The sequence below is a fragment of the Camelus dromedarius genome, chromosome 19, assembly GCF_036321535.1.
Source record: "Camelus dromedarius isolate mCamDro1 chromosome 19, mCamDro1.pat, whole genome shotgun sequence".
Taxonomy (NCBI): domain Eukaryota; kingdom Metazoa; phylum Chordata; class Mammalia; order Artiodactyla; family Camelidae; genus Camelus; species Camelus dromedarius.
In genome coordinates, this window is record NC_087454.1 from 36984058 (window position 1) to 36999000 (window position 14943).

Below are 14943 nucleotides of genomic sequence, written 5' to 3' on the forward strand. Positions count from 1 at the left end.
CACTGAATTTTCACGTCATGAGTAAACAATTTAAAAGATACTTATGTCTATATATTCAAATGTAAAATGGATACATTGCCGTGCTTTGCAATCAGCAACTCTAAAAAGGAAACGGATTATCACAGTGTTCTTTTATCATCTCTGGATTTAAGGGTGTCAGAATCAACTGCTAAGTCAGCAGAGATCCCAGGCGGCCCTAACACTAGAGGGAAAGGCGTTTCACCACACAGCGGGGACGTCCAGGTCCAGCGTCCCAGGACTTAGCTGTTGTCTTACTAGAAAGTACGCACATGAAACACCTATGACAGATCCCAGTAAACGACGCCTTCCTATTCTATTACCCAGTGGAAATAGAAGAAGAGATGAATAATGATCCAGCAATCTCATTCCTGGGCATACATCCAGAGGGAACTCTAATTCAAAAAGATACATGCACCCCAATGTTCACAGCAGCACTATTTACAATAGCCAAGACATGGAAGCAACCTAAGTGTCCACTGACAGATGACTGGATAAAGAGGTTGTGATATATTTATACAACGGAATACTACTCAGCCATTAAAAAGAATAAAGTAATGCCATTTGCAGCAACATGGATGGACCTGCAGATCGTCAGTCTAAGTGAAGTAAGCCAGAAAGAGAAAGAAAAATACCATATGATATCAGTCATATGTGGAATCTAAAAAGAGAAAAAAAGAGGAAACTAATGAACTCATCTATGAAACAGAAACAGACTTGCAGACATAGCCAGCAATCTTTTGGTTACCAGGAGAAAGGGAGTGGGAAGGGATAAGTTTGGGAGTTTGAGATTTGCAAATGTTAACCACTATATATAAACATAGATTTTAAAAAAATCGAATTTCTTCTGCATAACACAGGAAACTATATTCAATATCTTATAATAACCTTTAATGAAAAAGAATAGGAAAATGAATATATGTATGTATATGCATGACTGAGACATGATGCTGTGCACCAGAGACTGACACACTGTAACTGATTATACTTCAATAAAAAAGAAGAGATGAATAACACTTAAATGCAGCAGCATGGGGCTGGAATGGAAAGTGCAGAGAGCAACCACAAGGCTGAAACCAGTTTCCTGTACCAAGAAGAACGACACTTCAAAGAACAAATAGAGCTTAGTAATCACTTCCTTTCAAGAAGACTGTGTTATGCTTTTGGACACCAGAAGAAACTCTCCTCTGACATGAGTAAAAGTCAATGCTGACCCTGCTCTGCACTCCCAGACTCGGGCTGACAACAGGAAAGAAGAGAAGCATCGCCTGCCGCCCTGTGAAGGACGACATCCCACGCCAGAGACACCCAGACCAGGAGGACTTCAGCCAGGAGCACGGACCAGCTGCGATCGCTGGTTCTCGGCTACACTCACTCACGTTCCTCAGCACCTGGTGAGGCAGTGTTTTTCAAAGGCTCTAACATCAACTGAGTAAGGAGCCATCCTTCTAAAAAGCACGCGCTTTGATATGTTAACGGTAGGAACCGCTTTCAAAACGTAAGAGTTAAAATCCTCGTGGTCAAAACATCAAAGGGTCATTCTGCAACATTCATGCCTCTAAATGGTTGGAGCCCCGCTGCACAAGCCCCGGCCTGGGAGCCAGAGAAGAAGGCAGGACAGGGGTGAGAAAGCCCATCCCTTCCTCCGCAGCTGTGCCGGCAGCTCTGGGGCCTTTAACATTGACTTTGGAAATGGAAGGAGGGAAGGGGGCATTCCTAACTGCTCAAAGACAGACACACAGAAACTAAAGGCCCCTAACTCAACCCCACCAAAATAACTGGACCACCTGCTCATTTCCCACCTCTACCGTATCCTGCACAGCTCCTGTCCCCGACGTACGTGACTTTAAGGACAACTAAGGACAGCTAAGTTGATGAAAATGTAAATGCCATAAACTCAACAGTGTGAGAATAAAGGTTCTGTTCACGTGCAGAGTGAGTCTGACTGGTCATTACTGCTCTGAGCAAAGGTGTGATACAGACATTCAAGAAAGATAAATGTTAGTGATCCGAAACAAGCCCCAATAGTTAATCAGACAAGGTTGGGCAAGGACTAGACAGAATGAGGTTAAAAAAAAGGAAGAAGAATTTAAATTAGGGACCAATCACTGTCGGAAAAGTACGAAAGAAAGAGAACTAAAGAATAGTCAAAAACTGTAGGTCATGCTCTTAAAGTGCAAAAAACCCTTTGTTTTAAAACGCTATGAAACATAGCATAGAAACAGTAAAATAATCAAATTTTTCTATTTGAGAATCGAGGAAAATTTATTTAAGATTAGGACTAGGGACTGAATTTTAAATAAGATGCCCCTACAATGTGAATGTTGAAAATTCTATGAAAGATTGTTGAACGTCAGGATAAACTCTACTGGGCATAACCTTTATTCCTCAAGCCTGATGACTTCACAGAGGGGGAGTTTTCCACCAAGAATTGTCAACCAAATGCCCCGAAGATGGCAACAATATATAACTGTTTTGCGTGGATCTCTAGATAAAAATTTTCAACTTATAAGCCTTAAGTCAAGCACAGGACATGTGAAAATTCTTCTAAACCTAGTATTTTTCAAAACTAATTCAGAAAGGAAAGGACTAAGATACTAAAAGCCAATGAAAAGTAAGAGAAAGGAGGAAACAGGATAAACTCCAACACAATAAGAGATGTACAGACAGACAGAAACATGTAAGAGAAGCCAAAAAGCAGGCAGTGATGGAGGGGAGGGTGACCCGAGGAAATACACATCCTGCAGTGGAACTGTGACCTGGTCACGCCACAGCTTTTAAAACTACGCCACCTCAATCCAAGGACAGGTAGAACCAGGGATTTAAACCTCCAGGGTTGGGCATGCAATCCTCATAGAAACTGAGCCAGAAATTTGCCATTCTTGCCTTGACCAAAGAGATAAACACTGATTATAACCCTTTTAAGGAGGCGTGTTTTAGGTAGCTCAACCTTCAGTTGCCAATGTCCAATGTGAACTAGTGTTAAAATCATAAACGCACACAAAAGGGAGATGGACCAAACACATCCGGTGATGCTGTAAATGCAGGGAGTTTGCAGTAACAGCTACGTACGTGATGCTTGGCGAGCTCAATCTCGATGGCCTTGGGGTCTCCCCCGACGGGCTTCTGTTCACTGAGCAAGCCCTCGGTGTGCGTCAGCCAGGCCAGCAGCTCGTCCAGAGCGTGCTGGAACTGCCCCAGCGCTAGCAGAGCGCCCTCCAGCTTGTGCTGCGGGAAGAGCGACAGGAAGGGAATCAATCGCCACGTTCGAGATCATGGATGACACACGTTTATAAAACAAGAGCAAAAAGTCAATGGCATCATGCTGCGTCAGCCTGTAAGCAAATCCAAGGAATCTCAACCATCATATCCTTCTACATTTTAAGTCTTAAATGCTTTCAGGTTAAAAAAAAAAATGGCAGGAAAAACAGGAAAAGGTCTAATGAAATAAGAGAATCTAGGGGCTTCGGAAGTTGATCTACAGGATCGCCCAGTCTTACTTTTTAATAGTTATTTGACATTCATCAATGAAGCTGAAGCGTGATGATGTCCTAACAAAGGCCTTGGCATTTACCTGTCTGTTGATGATCCTCTCGCCCAGACTGTCCCATATCAACTTCAGCTCCATCAGTGGGTCCTGAACGGTGTGCTTGTCACTCTCCTCGGTTACTTTCTTCAGCAGAAGCTCGGCCTGATGGTTCAGCCTCTCCATCTCTATCTGTTGTTGGTAAGCCTCTGACTTAAATTGCTATTTTTTAGAAAAGAGAGACACAAGGAAAACTTGTCATATGTCAGGAACTTGTAAATAAACAAAAATTCTAGGGGCTAGGTCTTGATTCTAATTCACACTTCTTAGTGGGGTGGGGTGAAGGGGAATAAAAATCTAACAGAGTTTAGTGATGAAAACATTATAGATAAAAAATGATCAAAGAAATCTTTTATTTTTACGCAACATTTTCACATGGAAAGATGTTTTTCTTTATAATTCTGATACCTCACTTTTGTTCTCTACAATAAAAAATTAACACATTTTGGGGATTAGCACTATATATAACACTGCTATATATAAAATAGATAAACAACAAGGTCCTACTGGGTAGCATAGGGAACTACATTCAATAGCTTACAATAATCTATAATAAAAAAGAATATATATAATATATATATATATGTATAACTGACTCCCTACGCTGTACACCAGAAACTAACACAACATTGTAAATCAACTACACTCCGATAAAAAATAACAAATTTCAGGGCTTAACTTATTCTAATGTCTAATTATATACAGCCGGTGAGTTTTTAAATTATAGGAAAGAAGAAAACAAAATACATCTTGACATACATGAAACTCAGAAAAAATAAATCTCAAAGAAACTCAGTATTTCCTGCTCAAAACATACACACATCTTGCACCCACTGAACTTTATGTGTTTTCTGCAGCTATGCTGTGTTTATTAATATCTATTTATCCCTTGCTTCACCCACTGCTGGCTCGGAATAACATTACTCTCTCTCCTGGTGCTCACTGACATATATTTAATCATCTTGGCTTTGCCAACGAACACAGGTTAGCCAATGGTTGCTTGTAATGGGAAACTGTCCTTTCATAAAGTATTCATTTTTATTCTGGAATAGTAAATTATTAAATAGTGAATAATTAATGGCTAAGCAGTCCCTTAATTTATTCAAGAAAATTAAAATAATTCAAAACTAATAACAAAGGTATAGTGAACACTTGCTGTATTCAAGCTGTTCTCAACAAACTTGTAAAGAAAATAATTTTACCCTCAAACAATCTAAGGACACAGAGGTGAGAATGGTTAGGTAACTGCTCCGGATGAAGGAGGATGCCATCTGAGACGCCTGGTTTCAGGGCAAGGACCCCAACCAGTCTGCGATATGCAAACCACTGAGATATTTGCAAACCCTTACATAATCTCTCCCCCCAACCTGTAACTCCCCCGCACCTGTAACCATACATAAGGAATATCAAGTATTTACTTCATAAGCAGCCAGAGTTAAAAAAAAAAACAACAAAACACAGTCTAATAATTATAACAGTAAAGTTCTCAAAAAGAAACATCTTTTCCGAACGAGATATTCTACAAGTACACTTAGAGATGAAAATGCTACAATTTTAAAGCCAGAGAGTAATTTTACGTAGAAATCTAGCAGAGTTCCTTGAAAGGGGTGTGATGTCTCTGAGACTTAAAATCAGGGAGGAAGTAGCTGATCCCACTTTGATAAGCGATCATCAGCACAGAGGAACTCAAAGGAAAAAGTCCAGCCTTTTTCACAGCTGGACATCAGGAACCACAAAAGAAAGAAAAATGACGGAGGAAAGCAGATGGCAAACAAACATTTACAAAACAAACGCTCTGGGAAACACTATTACCCCATCCACCCACGGGACCCTTCTTTTAGCCTGTTAGACGAACTGAGTTACTCTGAACACAAGGAAGAAAATGCAAATATCGCTGTATACGCATCAACAACATAATACACTACTGAATAATAAAGTTATAAAAATCCTCACCGTATGATCTACATATGTAAAACACACACACACACACACCCATGCCTCACCCTACCCTCAACCTGAGGATATCTGAAAGGCTATAATCACATCTCAAGAGTGGTTGCCTCTGGGTACACAACATTTTGGGTGGCTTTCAAAAAGCCACCTTTTTGCTTCTTTGCATTTTCTGATTTTTCCATAACGAACAGGCACTGATTTAGTAAGAAAAACTACTAGCATTTTACACCCTTTATTCAATGAGCACTTACACACTGCTCACTACGTGCGGGCACTGTGTGAAACCAGTTTCATAATCAAAATGTGAAACTTCAAGTGTGGAGAGTAAATTAAGTTTGCGGAAAGCAGCCGGTGAATCAAGAACTTAAAAATGCAAAGTCTCTGATGAAGTTCTCGGCCCCTCCCCCTACCTTGAGCTCTTCGATCTGCTGCTTGACAGTTTCAAGGTCCGTCCCGATGGGAGACATGGAAGCCAGTTTACCACCTGCAATATCTACCCAGTCGAATATTGCCTGAAACACACAGTAGTTCATGTCAGTATCACAGCACATCCAAAAGGACTGCACCGCCTCAAGTGTGATGGAAAATAGAATCATCAAGTCTATAAAGATGCTATGCCACGAGCCTGTTTTACAAATAAAGGCAGCAATATATGGAAAGTTATCTCAAACATGAGACATGTGAAGCCTCCAATTTTGCACCCAAATTTGCAGAAGAAATTCTATCTTAAATGGAATCTTAGAATATTGAGAACTTTTCAGTCCATTTGGGAAAAACTTTAATCAAGTCACCCCATGAAATAAAATTCTCTACACTCTCTTATGTCTGTCTGAAAGGCAGATTGTGTCAATACAGTGAAAGAAAAAGCCTCAAATCCATGTGTTTATTCAAATAATCACGAAGGTTATTGTTTGGCACTTGAGGAAACCATTTGTCTCACATAAACTTTTATGCATTATTTAGATTAGCATTAAAATCCTGCACATAGAAAGATTAGGACCATTATTCTGAATTGCAACAAAACTTCAAAATTTCCTATTTTCCTAGTTCTTTTTCAGTGATATAAACATTCTAAAAAAGACTCCACTCATATTCTTTTCCAGGTTGAAGACACAAAATTATTTTGTAATTTAATAAAAGTTGCTGGCCCATATAGGAAAGAAAAAAAAAAAACAACCTTGGCAAATGTCTGGTATTTTCAAGTTATCAGTAATGAACCTCAGTACTTAAGTGGCAACTCTGAAAATAAAATGTATTTGACTTTACAATCAAACCTGGAAGACTCTGGAGGGTCTGCAGCTTTCAACATCCAGCTGCAGCCCTTCAAATGATCACGGTCCTTTGTCCCCACAGGTGATGTAACTAACCCACCAACCAGCAGGACCTGCGGGAGACCTTGTTTTCCAGTAGCGGGGATGAGACAAGCCACAGTGTCCGGCTGTGACCTCCTGAGGGCTAGTGGCCCCTGAGATTTCAGAGGCTGCAACGGGTGGCAGTGCCATCTTCAACCATGGGACAGACACAGCCCCAGTGACTCGCCAAACATATGCGAAAATCACCGTCTGGCCCCACAGACGGAGCTGGAACCTGGCTGGTTACAGGCCATTGATAACGTAACCAATAAATAATCACTGCTTAAAAGCAGGAGGGAGGGCAAGGTTATAACAAGGTGTTACCTGTAGTGAATTTTTTTTTAATGTATTTCCAGAGTTCAAAACACTTTGCAGCTGGGCATGAAGCTGGGCTCATATTTATTTTTACAAATATAGAAACGAAGTAGCCTCATAAAAAGGAAAAGATGTTCTCATCTGAGCTTTAAAAATAATATTCTCTTGGTGTTATGGAAATACTTAGGACTTTTTCCATATGGTGGTTGGATGGAAGATTAAACTCCTGCCAGCTGGTTAGGAAATGGGACAACGTTAAGGAAGGTGGGGAAGAAATATCACCGAGTTGGCCTCGCCTGACAGGAGAATTTTTAATATAAAAAAAAAAAAAAAAAAAAAGAAACTTCAAGACTGGTTAATGAACTGACTGAGAACCCTTAAGGGATGTGGAAAACAACTATTAAAAGGAATTATATATATGGGGAAAAAGAATACACTTTTTTACACGACAGATCATGACATAAAATAGACGTCTATTTGAATTCACGGGGACTGCTGGCTTCAAATCCAATTTCTTTACTTCTGACTTGAGCCCAGCTTGGTGGTATTTTTAGACAGTGTTTACGCCTTTCATCTTAATCCACTCAACTTCAGAGCAGAACTCAGACTCACCTCCACTCCACCGTCTGGTGTCAAGCCATTTAGGAAAAATACCGGGTGGGTATATTGACTTTCACTTTTAAAAAAAAAATTAGAATATTGCTTCTCAAAGTAAATCTCACAGAATGTGTGTGTGAAAATGTTCTGAGGTGTGTGTATAAATCTGTACTCATCACAAGGGTCAGAAACAGCTTCTAAAAGGCAAGAGGGGGAACGAAGCAGGTGAGGCAATAGCATCACACCTGCAGCTCTGGGGCGATCCCAGCGCACGACTCTGTGAGCATCACTTAACGCGACCCCTGCCCCACCCCCGGCGGACACTGCGACCCGTACCTGCAGTCCATCCTGGTACTGAACGGCGGCCTGCATCGCCTCCTCCAGCCTGTCCACCCGGTCTTTCCAAGCTTTATTTAGAGAATCCCACGCTGAATTTAACTATGATATAAATATTAGAACTCTTTCAGTGTCCTGTGTTAAGTGTTCAACCACTTCTATTAAATATGCTTTAGTGAACAAAATGCTTAAAAAAACCAAACTATTCTGATAAGCATAGACGGGAGCCGTACCTCGTCTATGCTCTTCTTGACGATGGGTTTGTCAGGCTCCCCACACGCGGCGATGAGTTCAGAACCCAGGTTAATGACCATGTCCAGCTCTTCCTGCAGTCCATCAATCTCCTCCCTTATGACCTGGAATAAGAAATGGCAGCCTTAAAAAAGGAAACCCTCCTACACTTGTTGGTGGGAATGCAAATTGGTGCAGCCACTGTGGAGGACAGTATGGAGGTTCCTTAAAAAACTAAAAATAGACTTATCCTATGGTCCAGCAATCCCACTCCGGGGCATATATCCAGAGAAAATGTAATTCAAAGAGACACATGCACCCCACTGTTCACAGCAGCACTATTTACAATGGCCAAGACGGGGAAACACCCCAAATGTCTATCAAGAGATGACTGGATAAAGAAGATGTGGTGCGCGCACACACACGCAAATGGAATACTACTCAGCCATAAAAAAGAATAAAGTAATGCCATTTGCAGCAACATGGATGGACCTGGAGATTGTCATTCTAAGTGAAGTCAGCCAGAAAGAGGAAGAAAAATACTATATGAGATCGCTCATATGTGGAATCTAAAAAGAAAGGACACAAATGAACTTATCTATAAAACAGAAACAGACTCACAGACATAGAGAACAAACTTATGGTTACCAGGGGTTAAAGGGGGTGGGAAGGGGTAAATTGGGAATTTGAAAATTGCACCTCTTGGGGAGTGATGGAAATGTGAGCTATCTTGATTGTGGTGGTGGCTTCATGGGTGTAGACATTTATCAAAATTCATCAAAGTGTACATCTGAAATATGTGTAGTTTGCTGTACAGGAACCAGACCACAACAAAGGTGTTAAAAAAAAAAAAGAAATGGTACCTTTAGTTTTGAGCAAAACCACAGTGAAACTAAAAAGATGCCCACAGACATTAATGGTAGTTACTTCTATGACGTGCGACTGCAATCAATTTTTATTTTCTTCTTTCTATTCCTTAACTTTCTGCACTAAATTTTTCACCAAGAAAAAGAGAAGAACTACTTTAAAGAAAAAACTGTCCTTTGAGTAACAAATGTCAACTGTTTACTATAGAGACAATATTTAGGAAATAATTCCACATAACAAATACCAGAGTAAGTTTCTTAAAAAATACTGAAAAGCACAGAGACATTTTGTGTTTGTTTCTCAAACCAATGAGTTTGGCAATTCACTCTTACAACAGATGTAATTATCACATGAGTTCAAAGACTTCATGCAAATTACTGTATCTTCTTAGTAGATTTAGGATAGTCTAGCTCTGTATTTTCACTTTTACCCTGGCACAAGTAAACTACCAAAAACACAACAAAAAAACTATGACAGAAATGCAGTCTTCTCCCTTTGCTTTCATCTTCTTTGTTAAATATATTTATTCATTTGAGATGCACTTATTTACCAAATATGAACCAAGCCCTTGAGCAGGGATTGGAGATGCAGAGAAAATGAGATCTGACTGTCCCACTCAAGGGGCCCTGACAGAGCATGGTCGATCGACCACAAGTCCTACTCTGTGTACAGTCCTTCGTGTGATGAGAATGTTATGGGGACAAACTCCGCTGAGTACGCAAGAAATAGGGAAAACAATGGCTTTGGAAACACAGGCATCGGCTCGGCTGGGATGTAACCGGCTGGTACCCTGTCTAGGTAGCGTGGACTTTCAGCAGGAGGCAGTGCACACTCCGGAGGGGTGTAAATCAGCAGCAGAGCAAGGGCAGATCTAGAGGTCCGACCGGCACCAAGGTTAGAGGCTGGCGGGGAAAAAGCCTCTGCAGACAGGGGGACCACTCAGATTACTTCAGAAGCCATGAAAAGAGATAAGGAGGCCCCGACATAAGGCAGAAGCACCGGGGATGGAGTGAAACTTCCTAAATACACATTCTTCCAGTGAAATCTGTGGGTGTCCTCTGTCTCCACCCACATCGCTATGCATTCCTCTTTCAGAATCAAATTTAATAGATTCAAAATATTTACCAAAGGAACCCAGGGATTCACGATACCACAACCGATTCTTTACCCCTAAATGGGATTTTTCTGCATACCTCTGCTGCTTCCTGCTGCTGCTTCACTACTGAGGGATCGATTCCAGGGTCTTCCAGGTCCCGGATGAAATCCTGGGTATCTTTGGTGGTTACCACCAGGGACATGTGATCACACCAGAACTTCTCTGCTAATTCCATCACATCCAAGAGTTTGGCTTCTCTTTCTTCCACCAGTGTGTGTATGTTCTCCCAGATGAAAACCATTTGGTCAAGCTTGTCCTGAACAGCTACAGAGCAAAACAGAATCAAAAAGACACCCCGTAAGCAATAAAGCAGAGCATTTTTGTCTACACAGGAATGGTGATTCAACTCACCAGGTTTCTAAACCTGGATCAAATCTGAGTTGAGCCCAGTCTACTGGGTATCGCTGGGCTCAGTGGCCTTTCCAGACAAACTCAGGGTGTCCTGCTCCCCCTGAACCAAGGTTTCCTGACAAAAGATGATGCTCGGAGAGGCATGTGAGCTCAGAGCAGGGGGACCTGAGTTTACCAAGGCGGGCCTTACTGCTAAGAAAGAGAAATAACCACGCAAGTATGTGCCCTCCCAGTCAAGACTTGAGATGTTGGCTCAGTCCTGGGAACACAACAACGTCAGATACGTATTTTGGGCTTGCTTCCAGTGCACCCTCACCACGAATTTCCACTGACCTCTGCACAGGCTCTCCCCTTTGACCCCAGCTCATACCTTTAAGGTCCCAGTTGCCATTTCTGTGGCTATGGAATAGAGCGCCAGTTAGGTCCATTGGCGTAGGCAGTGAGGAGGAAAAAACACCCCTAGGTTTGGTCTTCGGAGCATTATGCTTTAACCAACTGATTTGAAGGGCCTGGAGAACATGTGGCTTTTGTATTATGGGACATGATGTATTTAACCAACTGATGTCACCAACACAGGAAGACAGGAACAACAGCCCCTCCACCCAAGACACATTGGATCTGCGAAACCTTTTCTAAAACCGGGCGCGTTGATGGTGAGCACTCAGAATGGTCGTACGAGTTGAGACCGATGGTTCGCCCATCCCGACCGGCTTACCTTTGGCAGATGTGTCCTTGTCCGTGCCCTGGGACCGCGCGATCATCTCCTCTCCCCTCTGCCTGAGCGTCTCGTACAGGGGCTGCAGCTTCTCCATGTCCACCACCAACACGTTCTTGTTCTCGCTGATCTGCTCCCGGATCTTCTCCACCTCCGCCGAGATGGACGGGGGCTGCCTCAGGCGCTCCGCGATGCGCTCCAGGCTCTCCAGGGTCTGGTCGATCTTGTCGTGGAACTGGTGGTGACACAGAGCGATCGATCGATCATAAGGCAAAGGACCCGGGGTGCCAAGTGTGGCATTTAAGTGGAAAACACCTATTTCATGCCACAATCGAGAACTAAATAAACCTTGGTCCTTTTGTTAACAGCCCTCCGAAGAGCTACAACCAGCTGGCACGGGAAGACGTTTCTTAAAATCACGACTTACACACACCTGTCTGTGTCACACGGCTAATGCAGGCTGGACTGCTTCTTGCAGATAACTGAGTGTATTCATTAAGAAATGGAATATGCTAATACATAACTGGGCCACCTGAGAGCAGCATCCTACATACTGCTTCACCTGATCACAATTCAAATTAAGTTTAAAAATTAGGGTCAGAGATTTGCAGATACTAACTACGATCTATTAAACAGAACAAGTCTCTACTGCATAGCACAGGGAACTCTATTCAATCTCTTGTAGTGACCTATAATGAAAAAGAGTATGAAAACAAACATACATGTGCATATGCGTGACTGCGACATTGTGCTGTACACCAGAAACTGGCATATTGTGACTGACCACACTTCACCAAAATAAATAAAATAAATAAAAATTAGGTTAAATAACCTCAGTCTTAGTCTATCAAAATTGACTGTTTATTCACATTTACTGATTATTTTGGCCTCCAAAAAAAGTAACATTATTAAATGTGAAACTCATGGGCAGTTTTGACCAGATTAAAGGGATTTCTTAAGTCACGAGTTTCCTGAACTAACAAATGTTAAAAAAAAAAAAATTAAACAAAACAAAAACCACCCTGATATTGCAATGGAAGTTTGTATTTAACTCATAATCGGATTCATGAAGGAATTTTCAACTCCTGTTTGCAAAGGTACCGCAGACAACAGAGCAAAGTTATAAAACCTCGCTCATTTATCGAGGCCACGCCATCTTCCACACTGAAGGACTCGCCACTCAGGATTACAGACAGTGGACCACTCTAACGCCAGCAACTCTAATGATGAGAATCAAACCTTCACGACAACTCTAGATAACTGCAAATCAACTTCTTGAAAGAATTTATTTTCAATCAAGGGAAAAAAGAAGTCCAACTTTCTATTTTTTCCCTTCTGACTCAGCCTGCCATTCACAGTATTTCTTCTTACTGCCGTCCTGGGAGTGCTTTATCAGCAACGACAGTGACACTTTCTTTTATCTGTCCCAGTGGCAAACACTGACTTCCACTCCGGATGGACACTTACTTAGATATCTGGACAATGATGACAACTGTATGTTTCTTCAGTCACTGGAAATTATGTTTTATTTATATAGAAGGAGGCTGGGAGATACAAGGACTGGACGCAGGCAAGCATCGCCCCTGGGACAGACACCAGTGCTCAGAGTCACCGCAGTGGGACCGTTTTAGCTGACACTGACCCAGGAGAGGCAGGACCCGGCGCCCCACGCTGCACCCCACCCCCAGCGTCGAGCATTACCTGCGTGGACTGGGCCATGGCTTCATCCAGCGCCACTGCCCGCTTCTTGACGTCCTCCTTGATCTGACTGTAGAGGCTGTCAGCCGCCATGTACTTCTCTCGGATGGAAAAGCCCTCCCTCGGGCTCAGTTCCAGCAACTGCGGCCCGGTCTTGTTCATCTTGTCGATGTGAGGCTTGTGCTCTGCGATCAGCTCTCGCAGTTGCTGTAACGAAGCAGACAGCATCTCAGTATCTTCGGGGCGCCCGTCCCCAGGTTATAGCTGTCAACACCCTGCCCCGGGGCACCCAGCTGGCAAGAAACTCCAAACACACACCCCACCCACCCCGTCCCCAGGCATGTAATGTACAGCTCTTCACCCGGAAGAGACACCCTCGACACAAAGATCACACAACAGTCTGGTCGTGTCCAAGTCCCTTCCAGGGCACACGTGAAGATGCTGGGGAGCTGAAATCATGGATCCCAATCCACTGAGCGCTTTCTCCCCAAAGCAGGACGTTATGATCAGGGTAGAAGCCAAGGGCCACATTACATAGAAGGATTATGAGCTCCCTGGGTCCCAACCTACAGACACCAAGCCACAACTCCCGGGGTTCCTTTCCGCACTTTCACGGTAGGCACCAAAAATTATTTAAAAGGATGGAAAGAAGGGAGAGGCAGGGAGGGGAAGGAAGGAAAAGGAAAGCAGCTCAGGAGAAGGCAGACACAATGCTGAGAGAAAAAACCACAGATAAAGCTAAGTCAGGCAGATGTAAGCCTATGAGGCACTGTGATTACACGTAAACCAGTTTAAAATGTGCACGTACGTATTACACTACATACGTATGAATCTATTCTATGTACGTATATGATACAGATAATACACATCTATAAACACATAAATAAATCTACTCATATTTATTTTTAAATCTTAATGGCTACAAGAGTAATCAGTCTTTCACACACACAGCTGCACACTGAGCATTACCTGTAAGGTATATTTATGGAAAAATACGTGACGTGAATATTTTGCATAATGTCATCTAATCAAGAGATACACTGATGTTGACAGTAATGAGTGAGTGTGGACTCACCCAAGTGGAGCCCCATTCCTTCCAGGCAGCTGGATCAATCTGGAACCTCCACATTGCATGGAACCTGGGGCCCCCCACTGCCTGCCTGCGGGGTCCTCTGAGGCCGGCCTCCTTGTGGCAATGGGGTGCCCTCTCTTACCCCACTATCCATGAGGGTCCCTAATCAGCACCTCCTTGTCCTCACCAGAGGGTGTACCTCCAAACTGTTTGCTACCCAGCCCCCAATAAAAGCTTCTCTGAGGGAAATTACATTTGGGGAAGATAGTCTAGAGAAAAGCTATCTTTTCCTGTAAAAGTTTCACCTTCTATCATTTATCAAAGAGAACCACCAGGAAGGCCACATACCTGGATTTTTATTTAAAGTGTTCACTCAAATCAGTCCTACGAATTATTTCCAAAGTGGTTAAGAAAATCGGTCCATTACATCATTAACGATCCCCAATGTAACACACTATTTTTGAAATTTTTCTGAAGGTGGTCTCAAAACTCTTGGAAAAGAGCTAAATAAAAATAAATTCAACTTTACAAAAAAAAAAAAAAGGAGGAGGAAGGTGTCATCCACCCACTGTGCTGTGTGTAGCCCCTGGGTGGTCCAGGCTGAGAGTCCCCGTTTCTGTTTTACATCAGCACCTTCATGCTGTTCTACAGAACAGAGGTGGCGACAGTAATATCAGCTAATATGTAATCTCACAT

At 42.5% G+C, this 14943-nt stretch overlaps 1 protein-coding gene across 6 annotated transcripts in view; it reads right to left on the bottom strand.

Annotated features, from left to right (window-relative positions):
* The window catches only part of DST (dystonin), a gene marked incomplete in the record, with an annotated part of 422913 nt that overhangs the window by 38873 nt on the left and 369097 nt on the right, over positions 1-14943 (bottom strand). For all 6 annotated transcript variants that reach the window (XM_064476599.1, XM_064476602.1, XM_064476600.1 and 3 more), the window contains 8 exon segments: positions 3091-3246; positions 3593-3766; positions 5968-6069; positions 8158-8259; positions 8391-8513; positions 10449-10675; positions 11478-11712; positions 13179-13382. In XM_064476599.1, the coding sequence (XP_064332669.1) occupies positions 3091-3246; positions 3593-3766; positions 5968-6069; positions 8158-8259; positions 8391-8513; positions 10449-10675; positions 11478-11712; positions 13179-13382 (1323 nt within the window).